Source organism: Accipiter gentilis, chromosome 37 (assembly GCF_929443795.1).
Source record: "Accipiter gentilis chromosome 37, bAccGen1.1, whole genome shotgun sequence".
In the NCBI taxonomy this organism is placed as follows: Eukaryota; Metazoa; Chordata; class Aves; order Accipitriformes; family Accipitridae; genus Astur; species Astur gentilis.
In genome coordinates, this window is record NC_064916.1 from 245,024 (window position 1) to 269,198 (window position 24,175).

The window sequence follows — 24,175 nt, forward strand, 5'->3', positions numbered from 1 at the left end:
CCTCGACCGGCTCCCGAGAGGGAATGAGCCACAAAATGGCGGCCGCGCCGGTGGAGGAGGAGACCTCGGAGGATTCGGCCAATGGGAGAGCGGGGCTTCGCCCGCCCGGCCAATCCCGGAGGGGCTTTGCGCACGGCACGCGTCCCGCCGCGGGTTTGCGCACGGCACGCACATACCCCCCCCCCCCCCCCCGCGGTGGTGGTGAGCGGGCGTTATGCGCACGGCCCCGGCGGCGCGAGGGAAGGTTCCGCGGGTGCTCGGCCGGATCCCCCAAAAAGCGCCGAATTCGCCCCAAAAAGGCGCAGCAGGGAACCCCGAAGCTGCCCGGGGGCGCGGCCGCCTGCTCGGCACGCCGCCGTTTTTGCCCTCCGGCCAATCAGGACGCGGCTTTCAGCCGCCGTCGGGGCCGGGAGCCAATGGGCGGCGGCCTTGCATCCAGCGCGTGAGGGAGTGGGCGCTTCCCGCCTTTTTCCGGCGGCGCGGGTGGGCGGGGCCTAAGCGTGAACGGCGCGATCCAATGGCGGGGGCGGAAGCGCCGGACCACACCACTGTGACCGAAAAGCGGGGGGGGGGGGGGGGCGGAAGAGACGCCGCAAGCTCCCAGCACGCCCCGCGGCCGAGGGAGGGGAGGGGTGAGCCGCGTGGCCGCTCCGCCCCCTCGCCCACACGCTCTGCCCGCCCATTGGGCGCCACGTAACCTCGCGTCCGCCGATTGGCCGGCGGCTTCTCGCGAGAGGAAGGTCCCCGCTCTTTTCCTCCGTCGGCCCCAAGCTCCGCCTCTTCCGGTCTGGCCGTGTGAGGAGGCAGCAGCAGCAGCAGCGGCGAGGTCGGGACGGGGCGAACCGGGAACGGGCCGGGACGGGGCTGGGATGGGGCTGGGGGAACCGGTACCGGTAACCGGGGACTGAGGCGGCGGCTCTTCCCGGCAGATGCCCGGTGTGACGGTGAAGGACGTGAACCAGCAGGAGTTCGTGCGGGCATTGGCCGCCTTCCTCAAGAAGTGAGGCGGCGGCGGGGTCAACGGGGAGGGGGTCGGGGACGGTTACCGGGGGTTTTTGGGGGATTACCGGGGGGCTTGGGTGGGTTACTGGGCGGTTAACGGGGTTTTTGGGGGGGGTTACCGGGGGGTTTTGGGGGTTAACGGGAGTTTGAGGGGGTTACCGTGCTTTTTAGGGGGTTACCGGGGATTTATTGGGGGTCTTGGGGGGGTTACCGGGTGGTTTTCGGGGTTAACGGGGGGGTTACCGGACTGTTTTCGGGATTAATGGTTTTTTTGGGGGGGTTAACCGGGGTTTATTGGGGGTTTGGGGGGGGTTACCGTGCTTTTTGGGGGCGTTAACGGGGGTGTGGGGAAACTTAACGGGCTTTTTTCGGGGCTAACGAGGGGGTTTGGGGAGGGTTACCGGGGGTTTTTCGGGATTAACGGGGTTTTTGGGGGGTTAACCGGGGTTTATTGCGGGTTTGGGGGGGGGTTACCGGGGGTTTGGGGAGGGTTACCGGGGTTTTTTCGGGATTACCCGGGGTTTTGGGGGGGTTGACCGGGGTTTATTGAGGGTTTGGGGGGGGGTTACCGGGGGTTTTTCGGGGATAACGGCAGTGCGGGGAAAGATACCGGGGCGGTTTTCGGGATTAACGGGGGTTTTGGGGGGGTTAACGGCGGTTTTTTGGGGGGATTACCGGGCTTTCTCGGGAGTTAACGGGGGGTTACGGGGCGGTTTTGGGGGTGACGGGGAGTTTTTTGGGGTGACCGCTGGTTATTTTGGGCCATACCGGGTTTTTTTTGGCGTTACAGGGCGTTTTGCGGGGTGACGGGGATTTATTTTTTTTGGAGGGTGTTACTGGAGCATTTTTGGGGCCGTATCGGCTGCTTTTTGGGGGTTACCGGGGGCACCTCGGCATTACGGGCTGGTGGGAGGAACATTTTTGGGGACAAACCATTTTATTTTTAATTTTTTTTTGAGAGCTGTTTTAGGCGTTTTTCAGGATTACAGAGAGTTTTGGGGAGGGGGGGGAGGTTTGGGGGGCATATCATTTTTTTTTGCAGTTACGGGAAACGCTTTGAAGTTCCGTTATTTCTTTTTTTCAAGCTAAGGCGGTTTTGCTTCCAGGCTTCCCGTTTGTTGGTTTTTTTTTTTTGGGGGGGGGGGGGGGGGTCCCGTGGTTCTTTTTTTTAAAAAAAAATTTTTAATCCCCGGGGGGGGGGGGGGTCAGCTCTGTTCCCGGTGCCATCTCCCCCACTCTCCGCCCCCAGACCCGCTTCCCCTTTCTCCCAATCCCGGTTCTCATTCCCTGCGCTTGCGGGGGGGGGGGCATCTATATATATATTTTTATATTAATTTTTTTTTTTTTTCCCCTCCCGTGTCCCTCCACCCAGGTCGGGGAAGCTGAAGGTTCCCGAGTGGGCGGACACGGTGAAACTGGCCAAGCACAAGGAGCTGGCGCCGTACGACGAGAACTGGTTCTACACACGGGCGGGTGAGTCCCGGGACGGGGGGGGGGTCCGCACCGCTGCTGACCCCCCCACACTTCACATCCCCAATTTTGTGGGTTTTTTTTTTTATCCCCTCGCAGCCTCCACCGCCCGGCACCTCTACCTGCGGGGGGGCGCGGGGGTGGGCTCCATGGCCAAGGTGTACGGGGGGCGGCAGCGGCGCGGCGTGCGGCCCAGCCACTTCAGCCGCGGCTCCGGCAGCGTGGCCCGGCGCGTGCTGCAGGCGCTCGAGGGGCTCAAGATGGTGGAGAAGGACCAGGACGGGTACGTGCGCGTGCGGAGCCCCGAATCCCTCGCTTTTCCACCCGATTTGTTCCTCCGGAGGCGCGGCTTCCGGATGGGATGTTCCCTTTTCCCCGCGTCGAGTCCCGGTTTTTGCTTTCCTGCGCCTCAGCACTGGCCCCGCTTTGAGCCCCCAACCCTCCTTGATAGGCTCGGTTTCCCCCATCGGAAGCCCCGATTTCTCCCCTTTTGAGCCCAAGTTTTGGGGGTTAGACCCAGTGTTTCCCACCCCTGAGCCCCAGTTTTGCCCCTTCGGAGCCCAAATTTCCTCTTCGTAGGTGCATTTCTCTGCCCACTAACCCCCCAAAAGAAGCCGATCTGCCCCCAAAAATGCTCCGGTAATCCTGAAAAACACCCCATAACCCCCCAAAAAAAGCTGATACGTCCCCAAAAATGCTCCAGTAATCCTGAAAAACACCCCATAACCCCCCAAAAGAAGCTGATCTGCCCCCAAAAATGCTCCGGTAATCCTGAAAAACACCCTATAACCCCCCCAAAAAAGCTGATACGTCCCCAAAAATGCTCTGGTAACCCTGAAAAACACCCCATAAACCCCCAAAAGAAACCGATCTGCCGCCCAAAATGCTCTGGTAACCCTGAAAAACACCCCATAACCCTCCCAAAAAAACCGATCTGCCCCCAAAAATGCTCCGGTAACCCTGAAAAACACCCCATAACCCCCCAAAAAAGCTGATACGTCCCCAAAAATGCTCCGGTAACCCTGAAAAACACCCCATAACCCCCCGCAAAAAAGCCGATATGCCCCCAAAAATACTCTGGTAACCCCCTGAAAAATGCCCCATCACCCCAAAAAAACCCCAGTATGGCCCAAAACAACCACTGGTCACCCCCAAAAACTCCCTGTCACCCCCAAAACTGCCCCATCACCCCCCCAAGCCCATCAGAAGCCCCGATTTCCCCCCTTTTGAGCCCCAATTTCCCTTTTATAGGCTCACTTTTCACCCTATTAGAAGCCTCAACTTCTACTCTTTTGAGCCTAAACTTTGTTTTTCAGCCCCAATTTTCCCCATTTTGGCTCCAATTTCCACTCTGTCACCTTCGTTCCCATCCCTATTGGGCCCCAGTTTCCCCAGTTCCAAGCCCCAAGTTCCCCATTATAGCCCCAGTTTCCCTTCTTTTGAGCCCCAATTTTCACTTTCAACCCCAATTCCCCCCCTTCTAGTTCCCCCCCATTAGAAGCCCAAACTTTTACTTTGTTGCCCTGATTTTCCCCCTTTTAGCCCCAATTTCCCCCCCTTTTTCTAACACCCCCCTCTCCCCCCGCAGCGGGCGCAAGCTGACCCCCCAGGGGCAGCGGGACCTGGACAGGATCGCCGGGCAGGTGCGTTTTGGGGCCGTTTAAAGGGGTTTTCGCATTTTGGGGAGGGGGGATTTAAGGTTTTTAACTGTTTTTGGAGTGTTTCTCTGGTGTAATGGCCCTCCCCCCCCCCCCCCCCCCCCCCAGGTGGCCGCTGCCAGCAAGAAGCACTGAGGAGCTGGAATAAAAGAGCCCCCCCCGAGCGGCTGGTGTGGTCTTTGTGAGGGAACGGCCCCAAAACGGGGGGAAATGGCCCCAAAATACTATGGGGGGATCCCCAAATGGGAGGGAACTGACCCAAAAGGGTGGGGTGGGATCCCAAAATGGGGGGAAATGGCCCCAAAATACTAGGGAGGGGGTCCCCAGATTAGTGGGAAATGGCCCCAAAGTATATGGGGGGAGGGAGGATCCCAAAATGGTGGGAAAGTGCCCCAAAAATATGAAGGGAGGGATCTTGAAGTGGTGGTGGCAAACACCCCGTAGAAAGGGTAGAAGAAACACCCCAAAATACTCCAGGGGGAAATCCCAAAATAGCAGGAAACTGCCCCAGAATATACCTGGGAATCCTAAAAGAGCGGGAAAGTGCCCCAAAACACCAAGATGGGGGTCCCAAAATGGTAGAAAAAAAGACCCCAAAATATTGGGGGGTCCCAAAATACTAGGGAGGGATCCCAAAATGGTGGCAAACGCCCCAAAATATATGGGGGCGAATCCCAAAATAGTGGGAAACTCTCCTGAAATATATCAGGGAATCCCCAAAGAGTGGGAAAGTGCCCTAAAATATTAAGGGAGAGATGCCAAAATGGTAGGAAAAAACTACCCCACAGTAGATGGGGGGGATCCCAAAATAGGGGGAAAGTGCCCCAAAATGCTGAGTGAGGGGTCCCAAAACAGGGGGAAAGTGCCCCAAAATACTTAGTGTGGGGTCCCAAAATGGTGGCAAACACCCCAAAATGGTAGGAAAAAAACAGCCAAAAATATTGGGAGGGGTGCCCCAAAATAGGAGGAGGATCCAAAAATAGGGGGACACTGCCCCAAAATGGGAGGGGGGAAGATCCCCAAATGGAAGGAAAATGTCTTAAAATGGGGGAAAAAAGCCCACAAAATGGGGTGGGGAAATCCCAAAATAGTGGGAAAAGTCTTCATAATGGGGTGGGGATCGCCATGGTGGGAAAATGCCCCAAAATATTAAGGGGGGAGGAAATCACCAGATGCTGGGAAAATGCCTTAAAAAGTTAGGGGGGGGGATTGCCAAATGCTGGGAAAATGCCCCAAAATGGAGGAGAGGTTCATTGCAGTGCGGCTGATGGGGCGTCGGGATGGGGGAGCTGGTTCTTGGTCGCCGTTTAAAAAAAAAAGGGTTTTTTTTTAGTCAAAAATCAGGATTTTTTTGCCCCAAATGGTGCACCATCCAGCAGCTACCTGCCCCAAAGGGGGGGCGGGGGGGTAGGAAAAAACCCCACTCCTAAAACACCCCAGATTTGGGTTTCTGCTCTCTCTGCGTGATCTGACCGACCTCCAAAACCTGCAATTTCGGGAGGATGAGGTGAGGAAAAAACGGGCTTTTTGTCCAAAAATGTCCATTTTTAGCCACAGGTGGATGGGTTTGAGGGGAGCTGGGGCAAAAAAAGGGGGCGGGTTCGCCCTCCTGGAGGGACTGGATTTGGGCTGGAAGGAGGAGATTTAGCAAAACTTGTAGAATTTTGTCATTAAACAGCAGCATAAAAGGGGAGGGGGCGGGGAGCAGCCGTTAATCCGCTGCGCCGGTTTTGGGGTAGAAAAAAGCCCTTTTTTGCCCCTTCGGAAGAGGGAAAGCGAGTGGTTTTGGGGGACCAGTTGTCCGTGTTTTATGGGGGGGGGTTCCTCCCGTGTGTGGAGGTTCCAGCCTGGGCGTGTGTGAGAAGACGGGTGGGGGGTTAAAGGTGGGGTTCTTTTGCGTCTAAAACGCCCCAAAATGGGGGGGATTGCTGCCGAGCCCCCTGGAAAAGGCTTACCCCTCGCTCCCTCCCGGCTCTCGTCCTTCCTGCCGCTGCCATCGACGTCCCGGGAGGTTCCGCGTTAGGAAAAGGGTTAGAAAACCCTTTCTTCCTTCGTTTTTACCTCAGAAAATTAACTTTTTACCTCAAAAGGTGAAGTTTTACCTCAGGAAAGGCAGGTTGGGTTGAGGGAGCCGAGGGTTACCTCAGGGTTGGGGGAGGGGGGGGGGGGGCCCGGCAGGCGCCGCACGCGCGGCGGCAGGGGGTAAAGGCGGCCGCTGATTGGTCGATTCGCCGGGAAGGGGGCGTGGCCTCGAGAAGGGCGGGAAAGGCGCTGCGGGTTGATTCCGCGCCCGCCGCCATTTTCCTCCTTCCCTCAGGCGGCGGCTCCGGTTGCCGCGGCCCCCGAGCGGTGAGTTCCCGGGCCCCGCCGCCTCCTTCTAACCCCTCGCAAACGGGCTGGGCTTCGCCCTGCAGCCCTCGGGCCTCTTCTTTCAGGTGTTTGAGCTCTCCCCGGGCGGCCTCTTCCTCGTGGCTGCGGTGGGCGATGGCTGCCGGCCCTTGCTGTGGGAGCGAGCGGGTGACCACCTCCCCGGAGCAGCCTTTGCTTTTCGTCTCCTTCAGCTGGGCCACCTCCCTCCCACGCACCCCGTTTCCCCTTCCTGCGATGCCTTCGCTCGCCTCCCCGAAAGGCGTCACCTTCGCCGCCCAGGCTCCCGGCGGCAGCAGGACCGGTTCTCCCGCTCCCGGCACGCAGGGAGAAGCCAGCCCCGTGTCCTCGGCGAAGATCCCTTCAGAGGCGCGGATGAGAGGGTATGGCCCTCCCTTCCTCATTACCTCCCTCCTGCTAATTACCCGGCCAACCGTGGCGTCGCCCTCGCCCCGCTGCCCCGCTCAAGGCCTTCTGCGTCCGCACGAGCCCATCCCCACACACGCACGCTCACACACACCAGGCGAATTTGGGGGTAAAGACGCAGGAATCGGGGGTGGCTTTGCCCCAACCACGTGCCCTGTCCCCACACCCAGCTGAGGACATTGCTGCGGCTTCGTCCCCGATGCCGGTTCCCCCCCCCCCCCGCCCCAGTGTCCCCCCGATGCTCCGTCATCACCTGTAGACCCCAGTTTGACCCTCTCTAGCCCCGGTTTAGCCCCACTTTGGCCCTCTCTAGCCCCATTTTGACCCCGTTTGGCCATGCTTTAGCCCTGTTTTGCCCATTTTGGCCCCGTTTCACCCCGTTTTGGGCCTCTGCCACACCGCGGCCCACTTTCTGAGCCAAAAAGGGTGGGTTTTGGAGCCGTTCGGCCCGGACGTGCCCCGTGTCCCGAGCGGCTTCGTGGGGGTCCGTCCGCGGGAGGCCGAAACGGGGACAAACGGCCCCAAAAGGCCGATGTCGGGGGCCCCCCCCGGGACCCCCCGGGCGCCCAGCGGCGCAGAATGGCCGCCCTGTTCGGCAGGGCCAGAGCTGAGTCGCGGCTTTGTTCGGCGCTGCCGGGGGGGGGTGGTGTGAGGGCTGCCATAGAAACTGCCCCCCTCCTTGCCGGCGCCGGCTACGCCGACGCGGTTGGGCTAGGAGACGGCTTGGGGTGACACTTCTTCGGCTTGGGGTCCCCCTGTCCCACCCTGGGGTGCCCCTGATCCCCCCTTGGGGTGCCCCAGTGTCACCGGGGGTGCCCCAGTTCTGGACTGGGGTCCCCGATCCCACCCTGGGGTGCCGCGATCTTGCCTTGGGGTGTGTGGTCTCAATTTGGGGTGTCCCATTCCCTCCCCCTCCCCACCTTGGGGTGCCCCAATTCTGGCTCAGGGGGGCATGATCCAACCCCATCCTGTCCTAGGGTGCCCCAATCCCACCCTGGGGCACCCCAATCTTGCCTTGGGGTGCCTGTTCTCAATTTGGGGCGTCCCGTTTCCCCCTTGCGGTGCCCCAATGTCACCCTGGGGTACCCCAATTCTGGCTTGGGGGGCATGATCCCACCCTGGGGTGGCCCTGATCCTGTCCTAGGGTGCCCCAATCCCCCTTGGGGTGCTCTGATCCCACCCTGGGGCACCCCAATCTTGCCTTGGGGGGCCTGTTCTCAATTTGGGGTGTCCTGTTTCCCCCTTGGGGTGCCCCAGTGTGGCCTGGGGTCCACGGTCTCACCCTGGGGTGCCCCCATTCTGTCTTGGGGCGCCCCATTTCCCCCTTGGGGTGCCCCAGTGTCACCCTGGGGTGCCCCAATCCTGGCTCGGGGGGGCATGATCCCACCCTGGGGTGACCCTGATCCTGTCCTAGGGTGCCCCGATCCCCCTTGGGGTGCCCCAATCCCACCCTGGCGTACCCCAATTCTGGCTCGGGGGGCCACGTTCCCACGCTGGGATGCCCCGATCCCCCTTGGGGTGCCCTGATCCCACCCTGGGGTACCCCAATCTTGCCTTGGGGTGCCTGGTCTCAATGTGGGGTGCCCCAGTCCTGCCCCGGGGCCCCCCATCCCACCCCGGGGTGCCCCAATCCTGCCTTGGGGTACCCCCCATGGCCCCATCCCTTCCCGGGGCTGTGGGTGACATCGTAGAGGGGGGGGTGTCAGGGGTGTCCCTTCCCCCCCCCCCCGCCCCCTCCCCAAACCCGCATGGGCCTGTAAACACCAACCCCCCACCCCCCCCCCTTCATCCCAGGGCTCCTCCTCCTCCTCCTCCCCCATTGGCCCAGCCTCTCGCATCTCATCAGCATACATTATCCTCAGGGCCCGGCAGGTGGGGAGCGGCAGAGGGACGCGGCAGCCGCCATGCAGCCCCCCCCGTGCCCCCCCCTGCGCCCCGCGCTGCTGCCGGGCCTCATCCTCCTCTGGGCCGCCGGACAGGGTAAGAGACCCCCCCACAAAAAAAATGTGTGTTTCTGTCTGTGTGTGTGTCCCAAAATTGTCTCCCCATCCCCCTTTAAATTATGCCTGCCCCCCCCCCCTTCCCCCCCGCCAAATTGTCCCCATCCCCCTTGTCCCCACACCGGGGTGACCCCAAACTCACCCCCACACCATTTTAGGGCTGCCCCCCCAAAAAAAAAAACGCTGCCAGCCTCTGCCGCAGCCCCCCCCCACCCCCCCCTACCCCTCCCCGCCACAGCGCCTTCCCCCCGAGGACACGGGGACCCCTGATCTGTCCCCATCCCGTGCCCCCCCCGCCTCTCTCCCCTCCCTGTCCCCAAGGATTTACCCCCCTGGGGGGCACGTTTCGCTGCCTGTCTGTGTGTCGTCCCCCCCACTCTGTCCCCATCGGTCCCCTCGGGGGTGGCTTTGTCCTGCGTGTGTGTCCCCCCCACACACCTCCACCGAAGCCTGGGGACACGAGGCGTTTGCGGGGGGGGGGTCTCCTTCCCCTTCCCGTCACCCCACCGGTGTCCCCGTCCATCCCCGTGTCCCCACGCTGGGGGGGGGGGAATGACCCTGCGCCCTCAGGTGGCCTTGTCCGTGTCCGTCCCCCCCCCCCGAGCATCCCCGTAGTGGAGGGGGGTGACCCTGTGCCCTCCAGTGGCCTTGTCACCCCCCCCCCCCCCCTGCATCCCGGTGTCCCCACGCTGGTGGGGAGGGGGGGGGGGAGGAATGACCCTGCGCCCTCGGCCACCCGTGTCCCCTTGTCCCCTCACCCTTGCGGCCGGGCGCCTGTCACCACCCCCCGTGGGCCGGTGACACCGGTGGCCGGGTGCCCCCCAGCCTCGTGGCCCCCCCCGCCCCCCTCAACCTCGTGTTCCGCTGACACCCGCAACCTCGTCCGGGTGTCCCCAAACCCCCCCATCGCGTCCCCATCGCCCCGGGGACACCGCGCTTGCTTTGAGGGGGGGGGGGGGGGGGGCGTGACATCACTCCGTCCCTCATCCCCCCCACCCCGGACACCCACCCACATCCCCAATTTCCACAAATTTGGGGGGGGGGGACACGACACACGACACGAGGATGGGGGTGGGTGCCACGGGACCCGCCCGGACACCCTGGTCCTCGCCGAGGTGCCAGGCGGCGCCGGCCTGTCCCCGCGCGGGTGGCGCAGAAAAGGGCCATTGTGTGTGTGTCACCCCCCCACCCCACCCCTCCCCTGGCCTTTTGGGGGGGCACCCAGGCGTCCGGGCGCCTTCCCTCCCCCACCCAGCACCCACTCGTGGCGGGGGGCGGGGGACACGGACCCAGGCGTCCGGCCGGGGTGGGAGTTGGGGGGGGGGGGTGGGGAACAAGTGTCCCTTGTCCCTGTGTCACCTCCGTGGGCAGCACCCGAATGCCTGGGTGCCCCCCCAGATGCCTGGGTGCCCCCCAAAACGCTCTGGGTGCCCCCCCCCAGATGCCCGTCCTGTCCTCCCCCCCATCGCCTAGGTCTCCCCCCATCACCTGGGTTCCCCCCCCCCCCCCAATGATAACTGGGTGCCCCCCCGGATACCTGGGTGCCCCCCCCGGACACCCGGGTCCCCCAGGACCCCCCTGGGGATGGGGGTGACCTTGGCGTGGTGACGACCTTGGCAGTGACGGTGACGCCACGGTCGCCGTGGCGACCCTGGGGAAGGGGGGGAATTGTGCTGACACAGCGAAAACGCCACGTTGCCCCCCCACCCCCTCCTCATTGTGTCACTCACATTTACCCCCCCCCCCTCGCCCTCACACTCCCCCCCCCCCCCAACTCCGGTGACAGCCCGGCGTCGTCACGGCAACCGGAGGTGACGCCAAGGACCCTAACGAGGGGCCTGTAACGAGGCGGGGGGGACACACGAGGACCCAGGGGGGCCGTGACACCGTCACCGTCCCCAGGGATGGCGGTGCTCCTGCTGTCACCGGGGCGAGCGTCCCTGCGCTGCTGCCACCGGCGTGTGTGTCCCCCCGCATGTCACCGGTCCACCGTGATGGTGTCACCGGTGTCGGTGTCCCCGACATCGGCATCCTCGGTGTCGGTGTCACCGGTGTCAGCGTCCACGGCACCGCTGGCGTCCCTGCTGTCACCCTCCCTGATGACGGTGTCCCCACTGTCCCCAGCACCCCGCTGTGGGTGTCCCCCGCGTCAATGTCCCCAGTACCAGTGTCCCCATTATCCCCAGCACCCTGCTGTGGGTGTCCCCAGTGATGGTGTCCCCAGCACCCCAGTAATGGTGTCCCCGATGTCCCCAGCACCCCAGTAATGGTGTCCCCGGTGTCCCCAACATCCCCAGCACCTTGGCGTGGGTGTCCCCAGTGCCAGTGTTCCCAGTAACGGTGCGCCCGGTGTCCCCAGCACCACGATGTCAGTGTCCCTGGTGTCAATGTCCCCAGTGTCCCCAGCGTCGGTGCCCCCAGTAACTGTGCCCCCAGTGATGGTGTCCCCAGTAACAGTGTCCCTGCTGTCCCCAGCACCCCGGTGTCGGTGTCCCCGGTGTCCCCAGCACCCCGGTGTTGGTGTCCCCAGCGTCGGTGCCCCCAATAACGGTGCCCCCAGTGATGGTGACCCCAGTAACGGTGTCCCCGCTGTCCCCAGCACCCCAGTGTGGGTGTCTCCTGTGTCTGTGTCCCCAGTAACGGTGTCCCCAGTGTCTCCAGCACCCCAGTAACGGTGTCCCCAGCACCCCAGTGTGGGTGTCTCCCGTGTCTGTGTCCCCAGTAATGGTGTCCCCAGTGTCCCCAGCACCCTGGTGCCAGTGTCCCCAGTGTCTCCAGCACCCCAGTAATGGTGTCCCCAGCACCCCAGTGTGGGTGTCTCCTGTGTCTGTGTCACTAGTAACGGTGTCCCCGCTGTCCCCAGCACCCCGGTGTCGGTGTCCCCGGTGTCCCCAGCACCCTGGCGTTGGTGTCCCCAGTGATGGTGCCCCCAGTAACGGTGGCCCCAGTGTCCCCAGCACCCCAGTGTGGGTGTCTCCCTTGTCTGTGTCCCCAGTAACGGTGGCCCCAGTGTCCCCAGCACCCCAGTGTGGGTGTCTCCTGTGTCTGTGTCACCAGTAACGGTGTCCCCGCTGTCACCAGCACCCCGGTGTCGGTGTCCCCGGTGTCCCCAGCACCCTGGCGTCGGTGTCCCCAGTGATGGTGCCCCCACTAACGGTGTCCCCGCTGTCCCCAGCACCCCAGTGTGGGTGTCTCCCGTGTCTGTGTCCCCAGTGTCCCCAGCACCCCGGTGCCAGTGTCCCCAGTGTCTCCAGCACCCCAGTAACAGTGTCCCCAGTACCCCAGTGTGGGTGTCTCCCGTGTCTGTGTCCCCAGTAACGGTGTCCCCAGTGTCCCCAGCACCCCGGTGCCAGTGTCGCCAGTGTCTCCAGCACTCCAGTAACGGTGTCCCCAGTACCCCAGTGTGGGTGTCTCCCGTGTCTGTGTCCCCAGTAACGGTGTCCCCAGTGTCCCCAGCACCCTGGTGCCAGTGTCCCCAGTGTCTCCAGCACCCCAGTAATGGTGTCCCCAGCACCCCAGTGTGGGTGTCTCCTGTGTCTGTGTCATCAGTAACGGTGTCCCCGCTGTCCCCAGCACCCCGGTGTCGGTGTCCCCGGTGTCCCCAGCACCCTGGCGTCGGTGTCCCCAGTGATGGTGCCCCCAATAACGGTGCCCCCAGTGATGGTGACCCCAGTAACGGTGTCCCCGCTGTCCCCAGCACCCCAGTGTGGGTGTCTCCCATGTCTGTGTCCCCAGTAACGGTGTCCCCAGTGTCCCCACCACCCCGGTGCCAGTGTCCCCAGTGTCTCCAGCACCCCAGTAACGGTGTCCCCAGTACCCCAGTGTGGGTGTCTCCCGTGTCTGTGTCCCCAGTAACGGTGTCCCCAGCGTCGGTGCCCCCAGTAACAGTGCCCCCATTGATGGTGACCCCAGTAACGGTGTCCCCGCTGTCCCCAGCACCCCGGTGTCGGTGTCCCCGCTGTCCTCAGCACCCTGGCATCGGTGTCCCCAGTGTCGGTGCCCCCAGTAACGGTGCCCCCAGTGATGGTGACCCCAGTAACGGTGTCCCCGCTGTCCCCAGTAACAGTGTCCCCGCAGTCCCCAGCACCCCAGTGTCGGTGTCCCCGGTGTCCCCAGCACCCTGGCGTCGGTGTCCCCAGCGTCGGTGCCCCCAGTAATGGTGCCCCTGCTGTCCCCAGCACCCCGGTGTGGGTGTCGCGCCCGTCCCCGTCCCCCCCCTCGGTGACGCCGTCCCCGCTGTCCCCAGGGCGGGCACAGGAGGTGCAGGCGGAGAACGTGACGGTGCTGGAGGGCGGCACGGCCGAGATCACTTGTCACCTCCACCAGTACGATGGCTCCATCGTCGTCATCCAGAACCCGGCCCGGCAGACCCTCTTCTTCAACGGCACCCGCGGTGAGGGCACGGCGGGGGGACGGACGCGGCGGAGGAGGGGCTCTGAGGAGCTTTTGGGGTGCCCGTGGGGTCCTCAGGGTGGCCACAGGGGCCCTGCGGTGGCCCCGGGGCTCCAGGGGGGCCTCTGGGTGGCCCTGTGGTGGCCACGGGGACCTTGGGGTGGCTGTAGGGTGGCCGTGGAGACCTTGGGGTGGCCGTGGAGGTCTTGGGGTGGCTCCAGAGTGGCCACAGGGACCGTGGGCTGGCCATGGAGCTCTAGGGTGGTTCTGTGGTGGCCACGGGGACCTTGGGGTGGCTGTGGGGTGGCCATGGGGGTCTTGGAGTGGATCCAGGGTGGCCCCTATGGTGGCCTTGGGGTGGCCATGGGGTGTCATGGTGACCGTGGGGTGCCATGGGGGTCTTGGGGTGGCTGTGGGGCTCTAGGGTGGCCTCAGGGTGTCCATGGGGTGACCTTGGGGACCTTGGGGTGGCCGTGGAGCTCTAGGGTGGTCCTATGGTGGCTGTGGGGACCTTGAGGTTGCCGTGGGGTGGCCATGGGGGTCTTGGAGTGGCCGTGGGGCTCTCGGGTGGCCCATATGGTGGCCACGGGGACCTTGCGGTGGCCGTGGAGACCTTGGGGTGGCTGTGGGGTGCCCATGGGGGTCTTGGGGTGGCTCCAGTGTGGCTCCTATGGTGGCCACGGGGACCATGGGCTGGCCATGGGGCTCTAGGGTGGCCACGGGGACCTTGGGGTGGCCACGGGGCTCTAGGGTGGCCCCTATGGTGGCCTCAGGGTGACCTTGGGGTGGCCACGAGATGCCGGGGGGGGTCTTGGGGTGGCCCTATGGTGGCCACAGGGCTCTAGGGTGGACCTGTGGTGGCCATGGGGTGGCCACGGGGCTGTAGGGTGGCCTCAGGGTGACCGTGGGGTGACCTTGGGGTGGCCATGGGATGCCAGGGGGGGTCTTGGGGTGGCCCAGTGGTGGCCACAGGGCTTGTGGTGGCCCTGGGGACCTCGGGGTGGTCATGGGGTCCCGTGGTGGCCTTGGGGTGGCCATGGGTGTCTTGGGGTCACCGTGTGCCCTATGGTGGCGGCCACAGTGGCCTTGCGGTGGCCATGGGATGCCGGGGGGGGGGGGGTCTTGGGGTAGCCCTGTGGTGGCTACAGGGCTCTAGGGTGGTCCTGTGGTGGCCCTGGGGACCTCAGGGTTGCCCAATGGTGGCCACGGGGCTCTAGGGTGGTCCTGAGGTGGCCCTGGGGACCTCGGGGTTGCCCAATGGTGGCCACGGGGCTCTAGGGTGGTCCTGAGGTGGCCCTGGGGACCTCGGGGTGGCCCGATGGTGGCCACGGGGCTCCGGGGCGTCCGTGGGGACCCGGCGTCGTGGCGGCGTCCCCGAGGCGGCCGCGGGTGACGCCGGGGTGTGCCGGTGGCAGCGCTGAAGGACGAGCGGTTCCAGCTGGCGGAGTTCAGCCGGCGGCGCCTGCGCCTGCGCCTGTCCCGCGCCCGGCTGGAGGACGAGGGCGGCTACTTCTGCCAGCTCTACGCCGATGACACCCACCACCAGATCGCCACCCTCACCGTCCTGGGTAGGGACGCGACGCGCCGGGGGGACGCTCCGGGGGGACGTGGGGGCGCGGTGGCGGTTCTTCTGCTGCCCTCGGGGCGCCCCAAACCAGTTTGTCGTCGTTTGTGGGGACAACTGGGGACACGTGGGGACACGGGCGATGCGGTGGCAGTTACCCCAAACCAGTTTGTCGTCGTTTGTGGGGACAACTGGGGGCACAGGGGATGTGGTGGCGGTTCCTCTGGTGCCCTCAAGACACCCCAAACCAGTTTGTCATCGTTTGTGGGGACAACTGGGGGACACATGGGGACAAGGGGGACGTGGTGGCGGTTCCTCTGGTGCCCTCAAGACACCCCAAACCAGTTTGTCATCGCTCATGGGGACACTTGGGGACACGGGGGACGTGGTGGTGGTTCCTCTGGTGCCCTCAAGACACCCCAAACCAGTTTGTCATCGTTCATGGGGACATGAGGGCACTTGGGGGGGACACGTGGGGACACAGGGGACGTGGTGGCAGTTCCTCTGGTGCCCTCAAGACACCCCAAACCAGTTTGTCATCGCTCATGGGGACACTGGGGGACACTTGGGGACACGGGGGACGTGGTGGCGGTTCCTCTGGTGCCCTCAAGACACCCCAAACCAGTTTGTCATCGCTCATGGGGACATGAGGGCACTTGGGGGGGACACGTGGGGACACATGGGGACACAGGGGACGTGGTGACGGTTCCTCTGGTGCCCTCAAGACACCCCAAACCAGTTTGTCATCGCTCATGGGGACACGGGGGGACACTTGGGCACACGGGGGGAGATGTGGAGACACGTCCCCCTTGCCCCCCCCCCCCATCCCTCATCCTCATGTCCGTCCCCATGTCCTTGTCCCCCCGTGTCCCCAATTGTCCCCAACTGTCCCCAATTTTGTGTGTGTGTCCCCCCCAGTGCCCCCCGAGGACCCGGTGGTGGAGGCGGTGGAGGCGGCGGTGGAGGGGGGGGAGGTGGAGCTGAGCTGCCTGGTGCCCCGCGCCCGGCCCCCCGCCACCCTGCGCTGGTACCGGGACCGCCGGGAGCTCCAAGGTGACACCGGGGACCGCTCGGGAGGGGGGGGTGGGGGGGACACCCCGAGGGGGTTGGGGACACGGAGGGGACCCTGGGGTGGGACATGAGGACCCCGGTGGGCTTGGGGATGGGGTTGAGGACCCTGGGGGGGTTGGGGACATGCTGGGGTTGGGGATGGGGGGCCCAGGTTTGGGATGGGGGGGGTCTTGGGGGGGTTGGGGACACGGAGGGGACCCTGGAGGGGGACACGTGGAGGACCCCGGTGGGCTTGGGGACACGGAGGGGACCCTGGGGGGGTTGGGGACATGGCGGGGTTGGGGATGGGGGGTCCAGGTTTGGGATGGGGGGGGATCTTGGGGGGGTTGGGGACACAGAGGGGACCCTGGGGGGGTTGGGGACATGGTGGGGTTGGGGATGGCGGGGTCAGGGTGTCCAGGTTTGGGATGGGGGGGGGATCTTGGGGGGGTTGGGGACAGGGTTGGGGACCCCGGTGGGGTTGGGGACACAGAGGGGACCCTGGGGGGGTTGGGGACATGGTGGGGTTGGGGATGGGGGGTCCAGATTTGGGATGGGGGGGGATCTTGGGGGGGTTGGGGACACGGAGGGGACCCTGGGGGGGTTGGGGACATGGCGGGGTTGGGGATGGGGGGCCCAGGTTTGGGATGGGGGGGGATCTTGGGGGGGTTGGGGACACAGAGGGGACCCTGGGGGGGTTGGGGACATGGCGGGGTTGGGGATGGGGAGTCCAGATTTGGGATGGGGGGGGATCTTGGGGGGGTTGGGGACACAGAGGGGACCCTGGGGGGGTTGGGGACATGGCGGGGTTGGGGATGGGGGGTCCAGGTTTGGGATGGGGGGGGATCTTGGGGGGGTTGGGGACACAGAGGGGACCCTGGGGGGGTTGGGGACATGGTGGGGTTGGGGATGGCGGGGTCAGGGTGTCCAGGTTTGGGATGGGGGGGGATCTTGGGGGGGTTGGGGACAGGGTTGGGGACCCCGGTGGGGTTGGGGACACGGAGGGGACCCTGGGGGGGGTTGGGGACATGGTGGGGTTGGGGATGGGGGGTCCAGGTTTGGGATGGGGGGGGGTCTTGGAGGGGTTGGGGACCCCGGTGGGGTTGGGGACATGGAGGGGACCCTGGGGGGGTTGGGGACATGGTGGGGTTGGGGATGGGGAGTCCAGATTTGGGATGGGGGGGGATCTTGGGGGGGGTTGGGGACACATAGGGGACCCTGGGGGGGTTGGGGACATGGCGGGGTTGGGGATGGGGGGCCCAGGTTTGGGATGGGGGGGGATCTTGGGGGGGTTGGGGACACAGAGGGGACCCTGGGGGGGACACAAATGGGGACCCCACTGGGGTTGGGGACATGGTGGGGTTGGGGACAGGGGGTCCAGGTTTGGGATGGGGGGGGATCTTGGGGGGGTTGGGGACATGGTGGGGTTGGGGATGGGGGGTCCAGGTTTGGGATGGGGGGGGTCTTGGGGGGGTTGGGGACAGGGTTGGGGACCCTGGTGGGGTTGGGGACACAGAGGGGACCCTGAGGGGGACACAAATGGGGACCTTGGGGGTTTGGGGACGGGATTGGGGACCCCGGTGGGGTTGGGGACATGGAGGGGTTGGGGACAGGGGGTCCAGGTTTGGGATGGGGGGGGATCTTGGTGGGGTTGGGGACACGGAGGGGACCCTGGGGGGACACACGTGGAGGACCCCGGTGGGCTTGGGGACACGGAGGGGACCCCGGTGGGGACACGGGGACCCCGGTGGGGTTCGGCGTCCCCCCGTCCGTGCCCGGCGTCACCCCGCGGGTCTCCCTCGTCCCCCCCCCGCCACCGGCAGGTTCCCCGAGCCGGGAGCAGCAGGGGAAGGTTTTCCGGCAGCGCAGCGTGCTGCGCCTGCGCGTGGAGCGCAGGGACCACGGCGCCGTCGTCACCTGCGAGGTCACCCACCCCGCCCTGGGCAGGGGGCAGCGCCGGCAGGGGCACTACACCCTCGACGTCCAGTGTGAGCTGGGGCGGGGGGGCGCTGGGGGGTGATGGGAGATACTGGGGGGGTGATGGGGGCACTGGGGGGGGTGATGGGGGGGTGATGGGGGCACTGGGGGCGTGGTGGAGGCACTGAGGGGGTGGGGGGGGCACTGGGGGGGGTGATGGGAGCACTGGGGGGGGCACTGGGGGGGTGATGGGGACAGAGGAGGGGGCGATGGGGACACTGGGGGGGGCACTGGGGGGGTGGTGGGGGTACTGGGGGGGTGATGGGGGCACTGGGGGGGTGATGGGAGCACTGGGGGGGTGATGGGGGCACTAGGGGGGTGGTGGGGGTTGGTGGGGACAGAGGAGGGGGTGATGGGGACACTGGGGGGGTGGTGGGAGCACTGGGGGGGGATGGGGGGGTGATGAGGGCACTGGGGGGGTGATGGGGACAGTGGGGGGGGGTAATGGGGGCACTGGGGGGGGGGTGTGACACCAACGCGGACACCCAACCCCCTGCCCAGAGCATCCCACATCCCTGCGGGGGGGGGGGAGGTGCCAGCCAGCCCCCCCCGGAGGTGCCATCCGTGTCCCCGTCCCCCCCCAGACGCCCCCACGGCGCGGATCCACCCGTCGCAGAGCGTCCTGCGGGAGGGCGACACGCTGGTGCTGACCTGCGCCGTCAACGGCAACCCCCGGTGAGCGCCGCCCGCCGTCCCCCCCCAAACCCCGGCACGGGGAACGGGCGACGGGGGTGACAACCGCTGCCACCCCCCCACCCCCCCCCCCCTTTCCTTCCTCCTCCTTCCTCCTCCTCCTCGCCCCCCCCCCCCAGCCCCACCGAGATCGCCTGGAGCCGGGGGAACGAGTCGCTGCCGGCGCGGGCGCGGGCGGAGGGCGAGGTGCTGACGCTGCCGGCGCTCGGCCCCCAGGACAACGGCACCTACAGCTGCCAGGCCGGCAACCCCCACGGCCGCGCCGCCGACCACTACGTCCTCGTCGTCTACGGTCAGTCCCGTCGCGACGCTCGCCGTCTGTCTGTCTGTGCGTCCCCCGCCCCGTCGCGACGGCAAACCGGGGACTGGGGGGGGGGGTGGGGTGGTCTCGGTCTCGGTCCCCGGCGCGGCTGAGGGTGCTCCCCGCCGGCAGACCCCGGGGCGGTGGTGGCGGCGCAGCGGTCGGTGCCCTACGCCATCGTCGGCGGGATCCTGGCCCTCCTCGTCTTCCTCCTCATCTGCCTCCTGGCCACCATGGTCTGGTGCTCCATCCGCCAGAAAGGTGGGCGGGGCGAGGGCGAGGGGGCGGGGCCGAGGGGAGGGGGCGGGGCCGAGGGGAGGGGGGAGGCGTGGGCCTTGCTGGGGGGGAAATGAGGGGGAATGGGAAGGGGGGGGGCTTGTGGGGAGGGGAGGGGCTTGCTGGAAGGGGCGGGGGTTGGGGAAGGGGCGGGGATTGGTAGAAGGGGCAGGGCTTGCTGGAAGGGGCGGGGATTATGAGAAGGGGAGGGGCTTGCTGGAAGGGGAGGGGCTTGCTGGGATGGGATTGGATTGCTGGCAGGGGTGGGGCTTGCTGGGATGGGAGGGGCTTGGTAGAAGGCATGGCTTGCTGGAAGGGGAGGGGCTTGCTGAAAGGGGCGGGGGTTGGGAGAAGGGCCAGGGGTTGGGAGAAGGGGCGGGGCTTGGTAGAAGGGGCGGGGATTGGTGGGATGAGAGGGGCTTGGTAGAAGACATGGCTTGCTGGAAGGGGCGGGGATGGGGAGAAGGGGCAGGGCTTGGTTGAAGGGGCGGGGATTGGTTGAAGGGGTGGGGATTGGGATAAGGGGTTGGGCTTGATGGAAGGGGCAGGGGTTGGGAAAAGGGGCAGGGCTTGCTGGGATGGGAGGGGCTTGGGAGAAGGGGTGGGGCTTGCTGGGATGGGTGCTTGTTGGTAAAGAGGTTGGAAGGGAGGGGCTTGCTGGAAGGGGAGGGGCTTGGTAAAAGGGGCAGGGCTTGCCGGAAGGGGAGGGGCTTGCTGGAAGGGGCGGGGCTTGCTGGGATGGGAGGGGCTCGGTAGAAGGCATGGCTTGCTGGAAGTGGAGGGGCTTAGTGGAAGGGGTGGGGCTTGCTGGAAGGGGCGGGGCTTGGTACAAGGGGCAGGGCTTGTTGGTAAAGAGGTTTTGATGGGAGGGGCTTGTTGGAAGGGGCGGGGATTATGAGAAGGGGAGGGGCTTGCTGGAAGGGGAGGGGCTTGCTAGGATGGGAGTGGATTGCTGGCAGGGGCGGGGCTTGCTGGGATGGGAGGGGCTTGGTAGAAGGCATGGCTTGCTGGAAGGGGCGGGGCTTGCTGGAAGGGGCGTGGATTATGAGAAGGGGAGGGGCTTGCTGGAAGGGGAGGGGCTTGCTAGGATGGGAGTGGATTGCTGGCAGGGGTGGGGCTTGCTGGGATGGGAGGGGCTTGGTAGAAGGCATGGCTTGCTGGAAGGGGTGGGGATTATGAGAAGGGGAGGGGCTTGCTGGAAGGGGAGGGGCTTGCTGGGATGGGAGTGGATTGCTGGCAGGGGCGGGGCTTGCTGGCAGGGGCGGGGCTTGCTGGGAGGGGGGCTTGCTGGTAAAGAGGTGGTTCAGATGGGAGGGGCTTGCTGGAAGGGGCGGGGACTGGGAGAAGGGGAGGAGCTTGTTGGCAGGGGCGGGGCTTACCCCAGCGCAGGGGCGTGGCCTCGACCATCCCTTGCCCCCTGGGGGGCCTGGCAGGGGGAATCGTACAAGGGAAAGGGGGGATGGTGGTGGGCGTGTCCGGGAGGGGCGTGTCCCTCGAGGGGGCGTGCCCGGGAGGGGCGTGGCTCTTGAAGGGCGTGGCTGAGGCGGCGCTGGCGGCGCAGGGTCGTACCTGACGCACGAGGCGAGCGGGCTGGAGGAGCACGGGGAGGCGCGGGAGGCCTTCCTGGGGGGAGAGCCCGGCAAGCGCAAGGAGGAGTTCTTCATCTGAGGGGGGGGGCTCCTGGGGGGGAAGCCACGCCCCCTGTCTTGCCACGGGAGCCCCGCCCCTTCTTCTTCTTCCCTGCCCTACGGCAAGCCCCGCCCCCTCCGCGGGGAGGGGGGAGGGGAGGGGGGGTAGGGGCGGATGGGTCCCACCCCCGAAAGCTCGAAGCCATGATGGGGGGAGGGGGGAGGGGAGGGGGAGGGGGCGTGTCCGTCTGTCCGTGTCCCCACGCACAAAAAGAAAAAAAAAAAAAAGGGGGGGAAAAACAAAAAATTTGAAAACAACAAAAAAAAAAAAACTAAAGGGAAAGGGGAGGGGGAGGGAGGGGAAGCTCATGAATGATGGGCGGAGGGGGCGTGGCCTGAGGAGGCCACGCCCACGCCGCCCCGGGGCCCCTCCCCTTCTCCCCCCCCCCCCCCCGCGCGGGTGCGTCTGTAAATAATTCGCCTTTTAAACCACCTTTGATACGCAATAAAGCCCCGATTCGTACCCGCGGGCTGCTGGGCTGCACTGGGACGGACTGGGAGGCGCTGGGGGGGGACTGGGAGGCACTGGGATGTACTGGGGAGGGACTGGGAGGCACTAGGGGGGCACTGGGATGTACTGGGAGACTCTGGGGGGGGACTGGGCTGTACTGGGAGGCACTGGGGAGGGACTGGGAGGCACTAGGGGGGGACTGGGAGGCACTGGGTTATACTGGGAGGCACTGGGTTACACTGGGGGGGACTGGGAGAGGCTGGAGGGCCACTGCAAGGCACTGGGATGGTCACTGGGAGGTACTGCGAGGCACTGGGATAGGCTGGAGAGCCACTGGGATGTACTGGGTTCTACTGGGAGCCACTGGGGAGGGCACCGGCCTATACTGGGATGTACTGGATTATACTGGGAGGCACCGGAATGGACTGGGGGGGGAACTGGGGCCTCAGTGGGGGGGACTGGGAGGAACTGGGAGGCACTGGGTTGGACTGGGAGGCGCTGAGGGGGTCCCTGAGGAGGGGGGGGTTGTCCCTGGGTTATCCTGGGACGGACTGGGGGGGTCACTGGGCTATACTGGGCTATACTGGGCTGTACTGGGCAGCGGCGGGGGCCGCCGTCCCCACCCTCGGCCGCCAGGGGGCGCCGCCAGGCCCCGCCCCTCACTGCGGGCCCCGCCGGCCCCGCCCCCGCCCCGCCATTGGCCGGACGGGGGGGTGACGTCGCGCCGCACCGACACGCCCCTTGCGGGCGACGGCGCTGCGCATGCGCCGCTCCGAGGCCCCGCCCCCCCCCCCCCCAGCGCCTCTCCGGGTTGGGGGCGGTTCCGACGCGCGCCAAGGCCAGCCCCCTCCCCGCACCGGAACCGGAAGCGCCCGGGGAGGGAACCCGGAAGCCGGAAGTAGACGCCGGGGGGGGGGGGCGCGGAGAGCGGCCGCCAGAGCGAGTGAGAGCGGCGGGCGGCGGCGGAGGGGGCGGGGCCGGGGGCGGGGCGAGGCGAGGGGGCGGGGCCGGGGGTGGGGTCCCCCGTGGCCGTGACACCCCCCCCTCCCCCATTTCTCCCCCCCCCCGCAGCCCCCCGGGATGTCGCAGCCGCCGCCCCCGCAGCCGCCCCCGCCCCCCCCGGGCCCCCCCCAGGCGGCAGCAGGAGGTAGAGGACGAAGACGACGACCAGGAAGACGCAGGCGGAGGCGGGGGGGGCGGAGGGCTCCCCCCCCAGCCCCGCCCCAAGGGCTGCGTGTGTGAGTGGGAGGGGGGGGCAGGGGGGCCCTTGGGGGGGGGCTGGGGGTCCCTGGGGGGGCCTGGGGGGGCGGTGGGACCCGGGGGGGTTCTTGGGGGGTGTCCTGGGGGGGCTGGGGGGTCACTGGGGGGCATTAGGGGGGGGCTGGAGGTGTCTGTGGGTCCCTGGGGGGCATTAGGGGGTGTCCAGGGGGGGGTCTCGGGGGGTCTGGGGGGTCCCTGGGGGTGTTCTGGGGGGTTGGGGGTCCCGGGGGGGGGGGTCTGGGGATCTTCTGGGGGGGGCTATGGGGGTGTCTGAGGGTCTCTGGGGGGCACTAGGGGGTGTCCAGGGGTGTCTGGGGGGTCCCTGGGGGTCTCCTGGGTGGTTGGGGGTCCCCGGGGGGGGGGTCTCGGGGTGTCCGGGGGTCCCTGGGGGGGGGCTGGGGGTGTCCTGGGGTAACTGGGGGGGTCTCTGTAGGTCATTGGGGGGCACTAGGGGGTGTCCAGGGGGGTCTGGGGGGGGGTTTGGGCCTCCCTAGGGTGTGTCCTGGGGGGTTGGGGGTCCCTGGGGGGGGTCTGGGGGTCTCCTGGGGGGGCTGGGGGGTGTCTGTGGGTCCCTGGGGGGCACTAGGGGGTGTCCGGGGGGGGCTGGGGGGGCTCTGGGGGTCCCTGGGGGGTCTCCAGGGGTGTCAGGGGGTCCCTGGGGACCCCAAGGGGGAACTGGGGAGTCCCCCGGGGCCGATCCCTCGCAGGTGCGGGCGTGGCGGGGCGCGGCGGGGCGTGGCAGGGGGGGTTGACGCGGTGGCGCAGACCGCCTGGGCTCCACCCAGTGCCGCCGCTGCCTCATCACGTTCCCGGACGCCGCCTTCGCCGCCCGGCACGCCAAACGCCAGCACCCGCGCGACTTCGCCGCCGCCGCCCTGCGCGGGGCCCTTTTCGTCTGCTTCGTCTGCGCCCGCCCCTTCGCCTCCTCCCCCGCCCTCCTGCGACACCAGCGCGCCCACGCCCCGCCCGCCACGCCCGCCCCGACGCCCACGCCGCGCCCCGCGCCTCCCGCCCCGCCCGCCTACGCCTGCACCGAGTGCGGCCGCGCCTTCGCCCGCGAGGGAGCCCTGCACCGACACTACATCCGCCACGCCCGCGGCGAGCTCTGACGGGTGCGGCCGGGCGGGGCGGGGCGGGGCGGGCTTGGGTGGGCGGCGCCCTGCCCACCGGGGAGGGGGGTTGGGGGGTGCTGCGGGTTGCGGGGCTGGGAGGGGGGGTGGGGCTGGGGGGGGGTGGGGGCGGGGCCCGGCGGCTTCTCTCGGCAGCCAATAAAAACCGGGGCGGCGGCAGCCGGTTGGTTCTTTCGGGGGCGTGGCGCTTCTTTCAGGGGCGTGTCGGTTGCTGGGGCGGGGCGGGGCAGGACGTCATCACAGGCATGGGGGTGATGTCATAGCGACAGCCACGTTTGGGGGGGTGGGGGACGACGGCCTGCCGGGACTTGCCGCTCTTCAGGGTGACATCGCTGTGACATCACTGGGGGAACGTCCCCCTCCCTGTGATGTCACTCCATCGTAACATCACCCCCCGCCCCCCTCCCTCCTGCCCTGTGAAGCCCCCGCTCCCCACCCTATGATGTCGCAGCCCCCCAGGCTATGATGTC

At 66.7% G+C, this 24,175-nt stretch overlaps 2 protein-coding genes across 6 annotated transcripts; both read left to right on the forward strand.

Annotated features, from left to right (window-relative positions):
- Positions 1–683: 683 nt before the first annotated feature.
- On the forward strand, positions 684–20,930 carry RPS19 (ribosomal protein S19). 5 transcript variants are annotated; one of them, XM_049793302.1, is made up of 17 exons: positions 684–826; positions 930–1,000; positions 2,375–2,475; positions 2,572–2,755; positions 4,061–4,115; positions 4,239–4,311; positions 5,571–5,637; positions 6,566–6,880; positions 8,786–8,903; positions 13,170–13,316; positions 14,731–14,883; positions 15,798–15,932; positions 17,753–17,917; positions 18,491–18,581; positions 18,719–18,891; positions 19,033–19,161; positions 20,738–20,871. In XM_049793302.1, the coding sequence occupies exons 9-17, from the start codon at positions 8,828–8,830 to the stop codon at positions 20,842–20,844; spliced, it is 1,176 nt and encodes a 391-aa protein (XP_049649259.1). In that variant the 5' UTR covers positions 684–826; positions 930–1,000; positions 2,375–2,475; positions 2,572–2,755; positions 4,061–4,115; positions 4,239–4,311; positions 5,571–5,637; positions 6,566–6,880; positions 8,786–8,827; the 3' UTR covers positions 20,845–20,871. The 5 variants fall into 5 exon arrangements, with proteins under 5 accessions (XP_049649259.1, XP_049649263.1, XP_049649262.1 ...); XM_049793306.1 differs by having other exon boundaries at positions 738–826; positions 2,375–2,479; positions 6,545–6,880; XM_049793303.1 differs by lacking the exons at positions 684–826; positions 930–1,000; positions 2,375–2,475; ... (2 more) ...; positions 4,239–4,311; positions 5,571–5,637 and adding an exon at positions 6,279–6,479 and having other exon boundaries at positions 20,738–20,930.
- A 670-nt stretch (positions 20,931–21,600) lies between these two features.
- On the forward strand, positions 21,601–23,726 carry LOC126035129 (zinc finger protein 576-like). The gene is made up of 3 exons (XM_049793220.1): positions 21,601–21,614; positions 22,387–22,553; positions 23,341–23,726. Exons 1-3 carry the CDS (start codon positions 21,601–21,603, stop codon positions 23,682–23,684), a joined length of 525 nt encoding a protein of 174 aa, XP_049649177.1. The 3' UTR covers positions 23,685–23,726.
- Positions 23,727–24,175: the final 449 nt, after the last annotated feature.

Bases quoted from the DNA above. Each gene is read 5' to 3' on its own strand.
- RPS19 (XM_049793306.1), top strand. From the start codon at position 930: ATGCCCGGTGTGACGGTGAAGGACGTGAACCAGCAGGAGTTCGTGCGG. The intron at 8,904-13,169 runs GTAAGAGACCCC...CGCTGTCCCCAG, and splicing joins CCTCTGGGCCGCCGGACAGG to GGCGGGCACAGGAGGTGCAG. The intron at 13,317-14,730 runs GTGAGGGCACGG...TGCCGGTGGCAG, and splicing joins CTTCTTCAACGGCACCCGCG to CGCTGAAGGACGAGCGGTTC.
- LOC126035129 (XM_049793220.1), top strand. The intron at 22,554-23,340 runs GTGAGTGGGAGG...GCGGTGGCGCAG, and splicing joins CCGCCCCAAGGGCTGCGTGT to ACCGCCTGGGCTCCACCCAG.